We start from the raw sequence: 9,036 nt of genomic DNA, 5'->3' as shown, positions 1-9,036 counted from the left end.
CCCTGGGGGTTTTTAAGAGGAGGTTGGACGACCACCTTACTGGGGTCATTTGACCCCAGTGCTCTTCCTGCCATGGCAGGGGGTCGGACTAGATGATCTGCTCAGGTCCCTTCCGACCCTAGAAACTATGAAACTATGAAAGAGACATACCTGGCGGTTGGATGTTTTCTTGAACAATACCAGCTCGATTCTTTGCTTGTTCTTGCTCTGGGAAAAGCATAAGTGCAAAGAAAAGAATCATCATTCACTTTCATGGTTGCTAAACAAATATTTATTAAAACCAGCAAAAAATGTGAAGATTAAGGCATGAGGTGCTAGCGAATACTTTTGCGCCCAGTAGAAGTGTTACAAAATTTGTCTCTCACAACAATGAATGCCAAATGTTAGTTGTCAGGTTCTTATAACCAAACTGCAAGGAAGCCACGTGAACGTAACAAGCTCTTGTGCTTCTTTAAATGATAAAATGGCTGCAATGGTGACACTATGAACGTTATAGCCAAACAAGTAACAAGAAATTCAGTGTCAGGGATCTCAACATGAAATATCCCAATAATGCTTGATATTTCAGGAGATGAAATCTCTTAGCCCCTAGAAAGAGACTCAATGGCATCAAAACACTCCTCCCACCTCTCCCAACCTCCTCAAAGACCCTTAATCCTTTTGGGGGAAAAAATCTTTGCCTACATGCAAGTTAGCCAACCCCCCCCTCAAAAATTGATGGAAAGAAAGATCAGATAAGGGCTGATGACTTAGGAGACAAACTGATGAAGATGAAAAGCCAGGCCAGCAAAGAGAAAAAACTGGGACAAGACCAGCTGCATGGGATGAGAGAGAAGAAAACCCCCCAAAAGCATATTTCCTCTCTGTTCATTAGAGGACACCTCCCTCCAAAACCTGGAACAGAAGCTAAGATTCCCAAGTCTCGCCATTCACCTACCAGCAAGAAGCTGCTCACACTATCCACCACAGTGCCAGTTAACACAGAGGATGACAACTGATTATTGATGCCAGTTTACGTCAGCGGTCTGCAATGCTTTCCAGTGTTAGGCCAGAATGAGCCATTAAAAAATAAATGGGTCCAAGGCAGGCCGCCACTAACACCTGACCAGCTCTGCTGCTGCTTCCCTCCACCACCCAGTCACAGCATGGCAGGTATGAAGTCCTTTGCTACCAAAGCCTCTGCTCCCCAAGCTGAATTCAATGGCGCTGCAGGCTGACTCTAGCCCATAGGCCACAGATTGCCAAGCCCTGGTTTATATTATAAGCTCTAGTAACAGAGATCCCTACCTGAGGTTCTAAATTTTCTAAACCTATTAATGAACCACAAACATTTCAACAGACTTCATGATGGACATTTTTTTTGTTTTTTAACTCCAAGACTTGCACACAAAAATTTGATACCACCTAGTGTTATAGCATTTGGCAAAAGAGGTTTTTACCTCCAAAAGCTCAAGCCTTTTCTGAACCACTTAGTATCCAAGGTGTCAGCCAGCCCTACCTTCTGCCTGACACAAAAATAAGAATGCTGAGGTTGCAAAGTTATTAGAGTGATGTTACAGCCATGGCAGCCCAGGAACTGTGAGAAAGGCAAGGATTTCTTAGGTTAATATATTTTACTGGACCCACTGCATAGTTGGGGTAGAAACAGATAAGCTTTCAAACACAAGACATTCTTCATCAGGCCTGAGCAGTAACAGCCAGCACAGCACAGCTGCAAAGTTGTCAAATTAAGCACTCAAATATTGAGGGGTCAAAATTGCACGTTGCCTGCATAACTGTGATTCAGCTCCCTTGTACATGATTAAGATCAAGTACTTGTTTACAGACATGTTTACTTCAAGATAATTCTGCTTCATTAACTAACTGCATGTGGCTAACTGCTCAAGAGACCCACCAAGGTCACATGGTAACAGCGACTATTGCTTGTAAGCCCCCTGCCTAATTTGTTGAGGAACCTGGAAGGTGTTTAATGAAGATGGAGAGGGCTGGAGGATGATAAAATGCCTCACAGTTAAGGCAACTGAACGCTGGCCTGAAGAAGCAGAATCCATCTACCAGAGCCCTAACGTAATGCCAGTCAAATCACTTAGCAGGTTTTTCATAGATGTGAGAGATGCTTAGCTGTGTCTGTCTGGAGTTTTCAACCTTTTCATAAAGATCCACTAAACAGCTCTACCTTATTTTCTGAAAGCAGCTTCAAGTCTCTCCAAGGCTGCCTCCAGGCTAAAAAAAGATTGAGAACCATTGCCCTAGGACCTGACTGTGTGGAGGCTTTTCCCATTTTACTGATGGACACAGTCATGCTAAAATAAAATAAATAAATAAATGTTTATATAGAAATTTTACACACACAAAATCTTTAAAGGTTCATTTATTTTTACTTCAGCATAGTTGTGAAGTAACATGTTTTGGACATCCAAAAGTCGGATATAATTGGAGATTATACATTATACATATGAGAGGTTCCCAAACTTTTTCTTAATGTGTACCCCTTCTAGATTTAATCAGTTGCCCGCATATCCCTACTAGCATACGTTTTATATTTTAACCCCTTCGTGACAATTATTATAATGGAAATTAAAATCTACTGTTATGCAATTTCTCCAGTGTACCCCCTAGAGATGTCGCAAACCCCCAGGAGTACACGAATCATTTTGGGAACCTGTGATATACACGATATCCAAATATATCCAACTTTACATGTCTGAAGCACATTACTTTAAGCTGTCCAAAAGTCATGCTATATAGTTGGGTATACCTGGGGAGAGAGAGAGAGAAAAAACCCTCACAATCTCCAAATATATCCAACTTCAGGTGCCAGAAGCATATTACTTCAAAATCATGCTGAAGTAAAAATAAATACATATTTTATTTATACATATATACATATACAAATAAATAGATAAATAAAAGTGTATTTTTTACTTCCTGACACCTAAAGTGTGATATGCTTGGAGATCTGTGTGTATGTCTCAAAACTTGGTCAACTCATGGGCATCCAAAAGTCATGCTGTGAAGTAATGTTTCATATAAATATACATACATAATTGAAGATACAGACAGAAGTGACAATTTTCGTCCAATCCGGCCACAGAAACCAGTCTATAGCCATGACCAAACAACTGCTTGGCTACAGACAGCTTAAAAATGGCCAATCAGGTGATATCTGACCCCTCAGCTACATGAAGTATCAAATAAAGACATTTCAAAATATAGCGCCTTCTGTAATCTGCGTCTGTGGCGCTCCCAGCCTGTCACTGCTTTCAGAATGGGAGGAAGGAAAGGGAAAAGGAGTTCAATCTGGGGGGTTGTTTCGGCCCCAGGAGGTGGGGCAGATATATCGGAGCCCCCTGCCAGAGATGGGGGTGGCCCAATTTACCCACCCCACCCTTTGGCACCAGCAGGGAGCCCCAAGAATGAGCTCCCTTCATTGCCATTCCCCCTCCCACTCTGAAAACAGGGAGCACTGGCAGAGCACCCTGGCCATTGCTACAGGAACCTTACTGCAGGCACAGCTAGATTCCCCTCCCAGGAGAGGGAATGAACATAGGGGGGCAGACTGAGGCCCCCACGGTGAGGGAAGGAGTGGAGCAGGAGCAGGTACTGCCCAGCCAAGGCGATGAATGGGACCCTAGGGCCAGGAGCTGGATGGAGTCACAGGCAGGTCGTCTGGGGGCAAGGAGAGGTAGGGAAGGAGAGTGGCTCCCCACCACTGCTAGTGCCCCTGGGAGATGCATGGGGGAACATATTCTCACCCACACGTGTGCGGGTGAGGGTGGGCTGCCCGCTGCGTGCCCGCCAGGGACGCGGCAAAGCTGGGTGCAGCCGTGTCCTCAGGTGACACGGCTAGAGCCGGGAGCCACCAGCACCCCCTTCCCCCGGTCCGCACAGAAAGGAACCGGGGCTCAGCGGAAGCGACGGGGCGGGGCGGGGGTCTCGCCGCACCGCGCCCGGCCGGGACAGCCCAGCGCAGCGGGGGGCGGGCACCATGGCGCGGGCCGGGTGGAGCCCCCGGGACCACTCACTGTAGCGCTTGATCTGCTGCAGCGGCAGGAAGTAGATAGGGTAAAACGCCGCCCCCACTACGGCCACAAAGCTGCCGAAGATTAACAGAACGCGAGTAGCTCGCGCCATCGCCCCAGAAATGCCCTCGCCCGCTTCCGCTTCCGGGGGGTGCGGGGCACGCCGGGAAGGACCTGCGTCGCTGCAACGACCTCCCCACATCCGTCCCGGGCCTGTTTGACTTTAACGTCACTGAGTTGATCTTTTGCGTCACTTACCCCCGGGCACGCACAGCCCTTCTTCTCTCCTAGTCGTCATTTCCCTTCTTGTGGGTGTCACCTGCTGGGTCTCATCCTAGGACGGCAGCGACCAGGTGCATCAGCGCGCTCGCTTACTGCACGGGCTTTTCCACCTGCCCGAGCCCAGCCAGTCGGGCAGTGGGGCGGGGCCCGGGCCAGCTGCTCTGGGCGGCGGGGGCACGGCCCCATCCTGGCCTGGCGGAGGGGAGCGGGCATGGCTCTGGCTCAGGGGCTGGCGGTATTAATTGCCACCACTCCCCACCACCACATTTCCTGACCCCCGGGGATCCCCACAGGCCCGATTCCAAGGGTCTGTGGACTCTGTTTGGCCCGTGGGCTGGAAGCTGAGCACCCAGAGGCTAGACCAGGGATAGGCAACGTTTTTTGGCCAGAGTGCCAAAAAACACCACAATGCCTACCTCGGAAAGTGCCAGAGTGCCGGCATGGCAGAAAAACAAAATGAGGGCAAGGGGTACATGGCAGCATGCCCTGCTTGTGCCCCTTGCTCCCCACCCAAAGCCCCTGTGCCCCCCACCCAAAGCTCCTGCCCCCCAGCCCGGGCTCTGTGGCTGTCAGCAGATACCCCGGCTCTCGGGAGCTGCTGGAGCCCGGGCTGGTCCCAGCTGCCTGCTGGGAGCAGCTCCCCAGAGCCGGGGCCGGTTGCAGCCGAGAGGCTCCAAACAGCTGCGCTGGGATCTGGAAGCCCGCCATCACCTCCGTGCCGGGAGCGAGGCAGAGGCCGGGGCTGCGCTGCCTCGGGCCCCTCCCCCACCGCCTGCTCCGAGGCGCGGGTGCACGCGCCGGGGCCGGAGCCCGGCACAGCTGTTTGGAGCCTCCCGGCTGCAGCCGGAGCTGCTGCCAGCCGGGAGCCCGGGCAGCTCTCAGCGGGCAGCTGGGATGCTGCAAGCCCTCCTGGGAGCAGTCCGGGCTCCGTTGCTGGCAGCAACTACTCGGAGCTGGGGCTGGCTGTGGCGTGCCAAGCAAAATGGGCTCACGTGCCATGCTTGTCACGCATGCTGGGGGTTGCTGACCCCTGGGCTAGACAGTGACTGTGTACAGGTTTCTTTGCTTTTTGCGGTACACGCATTCCTGGGAAACCGTGCGTAACTGGAATTTGCATAAAGGGAACCCGCTTTACAATGTAACAACTAGGGGTAGATTCCAAGACCATGACTGTTCTGATCCCCAGACCCGTTTCTGCCACTTTTACAACACAATTTTGGTACTCACCAATAGCACATAGTACACACAAGCACAGGGCACACTCATAATGGGGATGGCAACTACAGACACACGTCTCAGATAACGAGAGAGGAGCACAGATCCACACAAGAGACTACATTTTGGTGTGTATCACTCCTACAATGCACCACACAAAGCAGCTGACTGTGGGCTTCTACCGCACCGATCGCATAAGAGTGAATTTACCTTGCATATAATGAATTTTTGGTATAAAAAGGGTTGTTGCATAAGAGCAAATTCACATGTACAGACCCCGCATAAAGCAAGGGAAACCTGTATAGGGTGGTTTGGATAGGGATGATCCTTCCTTAGGCAGGGGTTGGACTAGGGTGCATCCTACAGACCAGTGATTCTCAACCAGGTGATGCAGCGCCACTGGAGTGTCTTGGGATTGTATCAAGGCTGTCACAAGGCCATGTCATGTTAGCACTGCTATTTTTATTTTATTGCTCTGTTATATTTTTTAGTCAAAAAACAAGAGCTGTCAGTTTTGAAAGGGTGCCTTGGGTCTAGCCAGGGGTGCCTTGAGTCTGAAAAGGCCCAAGAACCACTTCTATATCATAAATGAATAATGGTATCAGAGCTTTCATGAGCAGCAGCTCACTTCAGTCTCCCTTTAGCTTAGTTCCCATCTTTCCTTTCTAGTTGTTAGACTTAGTTGTGTCAGGGTTGACTGTAGCTTTGCTAATAGGTTAGTTAGACAATGGATTTGGATAGAGATGATCCTGCCTCAGACAGGGTTGGATTAGATGACCTCTGAAGGTCCCTTCCAGCCCTACTTGTTTATGATTCCATGACATCATGATGCAGAAAGGCAGATAAATGTGAGGGGTATTAAACACAACAGAAATGCTACTGAAGTTGCAGGCTTAAGTGAATGCACAGATGGGTACTACTGAGGTTTTGTAAAATTTTTATCTATGATCTCAAATAGTAGGGGTAGGAGGCCAAATTGAATTTTTCTGCATATAACCAGTATGACACGGGTGCTAGAAAAATCCAGTCCCTTACATACTTTGAAGGGTTTGGGTTCTTTTAAAGAAATGTCAGCCAGTCTTTTCTGGTTTCTAAGAGAGGTCATCTTATACATATATCAGAGGTGAATTGAGAGCTTTCTCTGTCATTAGCAGAAGGGGTAGCAGCATTTAGATACTTCTCTGTGGCGGCAGGGGACAGGACTAGGAGCAATAGCCTCAAGCTCCAGCAGTAGAAATTTGGGCTGAAGATTAAAAGGAACTTTCTTACTTTGAGGGTGGTCAGGCTGCCTACAGAAGTTGTGGAATCTCCATCCTTGGAAACGTTCAAAAGCAGGTTAGACACGTGGCTGGGATGCTTTAGTCAGGGATGATCCTGCTTCAAGCAAGGAGCTGGACTAAATGACCTTCTGAGGTCCCTTCCAACCATGAACACCGCATGCCCTCGGAGGCTGGGGGGCATGGTGACTGCCCGCAGGTGTCGGAGACAGTGGAGCAGGCGTCAGTAGCGGGGGCATGTTGGCAGCAAGTGAGGAGCTCCCACAGGTGGCCACGGCAGTGTCGGTGGGGGTGAGAGTTGGTGTGTGCCACCACAGATGCCACCAAGTGGGGGTGTCATTGAGGGGGGGAGGGGTGGCGAGTGGCAACCATCCATCGGCACCACTAGCAGCATCTGCAGCGCTTTTTACTAGGGGTGCACCTACATGCACTCCCTACGCATCACCAGTGCTTCCAGCCCTACTTTCTTATGATGCTATTTAACAGATAGTTTTGATAACACAACGCAAGCACCGAAGAAAACAGCTTGGGTGAAAAGCTATGTCAAACAGGCCACCTCTTTCAGTTTATCACCTTACATTTGCAGGGTATTTTTATCAAAATCTATGATTTCTCCAGTTGTCTATTGAGGTGATGTTTTGGAATCATTTATTTACATGCGATATACTATAAAGGCAGTTGTATCAAGGGAAGTCATTTCCTAATGTCCCTAATTCAGTGTTTCCAACAGAATCATTTGAGACAAGGGATTAATGCAAAATTCCACGACTGGATATGTCAGTTCTCAGCCTTTGAAATTCTTCCCTCCATGGGAAAGGTTTTACCTTGTTCAGCAACTGTACCTCTGACCCTCCAAAATATGTAAAGGAACAGCTGAAACTGAGGGAGACATACCAACTCTGAAACAACAAAAAGCAAAGACGGACTCAGACAGTGTACCTGCCCTGGCCCAATGACAACCATGGGCAATACCTGCTAAGCTTTGGATGTGTGTAGACTCATGTAGACACCTTTTCCCATTGTGGAAAGCTGTTCTGGCCCTGGCTAATAGGATTGTGAGAAATTTCACTGGCTGTTCATTTCAATGCTGTTTCAACTCATTTCAAGCTCAAAACAGCAGAATTGAAATGAAATGAAGGGCTTCGAAAGAGAATGCTGAGGGGGATCTTGTGGCCTGTTATAAACTGGTTAGGGGGGGATCAGCAGGTGCTGGGGGAGTCCCTGTTCCCCCGAGCGCCGCAAGGAGTGACCAGGAACAACGGTCACAAGCTGGCGGAGGGAAGGTTTAAGTTGGACATCAGGAGGCGCTACTTCACGGTCAGGGCGGCTAGGGTCTGGAACCAGCTTCCAAGTGAGGTGGTGCAGGCTCCCACCCTGGGGGTTTTTAAGAGGAGGTTGGATGACCACCTTACTGGGGTCATTTGACCCCAGTGCTCTTCCTGCCATGGCAGGGGGGTCGGACTAGATGATCTGCTCAGGTCCCTTCCGACCCTAGAAACTATGAAACAGCCCTGAAATGAAACAAGGGCAGTCGAAACTTTTCAAAACATTTTGAGCTTCAAAGCTGAAGCTGGGCTTGCCTGCAGAGAAATAGAAAGTAAGGAGAGGGTGGGGGGAAGGACTGCTCTGATATTGACTATGTAGTTGGCCAGTGACTGATCCTTCCCTGAGGTCCATTCCAATCCCAGTGCTCTGTGGGAGGGATGGAAAAAAACAAAATAAGAGGGAGCATTTTTTGAAGTGGCCTGCTTTCTGCCTTGGGGTCAGTTACTGAGCTATCTTCCCACTCAGGAGCATTAGATAACAAAGGCTACTACTACCATTGATTTGATTTCCTACTTGCTAGCTTAGCAAGTGGGATTCTGCAATACCTTTTGCTTTCTTTCTAGAACTGTTCATTTTATTGTTGTATTCATTCTTTTCAAGTTCATAATTATATTGCATATTATACTATAGAATTTATATAGGAAGGCACATATATATTTATATGTAACCCAGGTGGTATACCCCCTCTCCAATTGAAGGGATCAAAGCAGGTGCACAAGCACTGTGGGAGGTGTAAGGACTCTCCTTCCCTTATAGAGCAGAGCCAGACCACCAATGGGGACTTAACCATGTACCTTTTAATACTGGGAACATAACAGGCATAAAAGTCAGAGGGTATAGTGGACACTACAATGCCCCAAGACGGCAGGATTCAACAAAGGTTAGACACTTACAATCATTGACAAAAAACAAAA

At 48.7% G+C, this 9,036-nt stretch overlaps 1 protein-coding gene across 1 annotated transcript in view; it reads right to left on the bottom strand.

Moving 5' to 3' along the window:
* SMIM20 (small integral membrane protein 20) overlaps nt 1-4,158 on the bottom strand; it is a 7,858-nt gene extending 3,700 nt beyond the window's left edge. The window contains exons 1-2 of the mRNA XM_019526613.1: nt 4,026-4,158; nt 151-207 (exon numbers count right to left, since the gene is read on the bottom strand). Coding sequence (XP_019382158.1) covers nt 151-207; nt 4,026-4,134 — 166 coding nt within the window. The 5' untranslated portion in view covers nt 4,135-4,158. The remainder of the gene's footprint in view (nt 1-150; nt 208-4,025) is intronic.
* Nucleotides 4,159-9,036: the final 4,878 nt, after the last annotated feature.

The sequence above is a fragment of the Gavialis gangeticus genome, unplaced genomic scaffold (assembly GCF_001723915.1).
Source record: "Gavialis gangeticus isolate Ggan-Ray unplaced genomic scaffold, GavGan_comp1, whole genome shotgun sequence".
NCBI classification, from domain to species: Eukaryota; Metazoa; Chordata; order Crocodylia; family Gavialidae; genus Gavialis; species Gavialis gangeticus.
The sequence above is the reverse complement of the archived record's forward strand: the minus strand, read 5'-3'. Positions and strand labels throughout refer to the sequence as shown.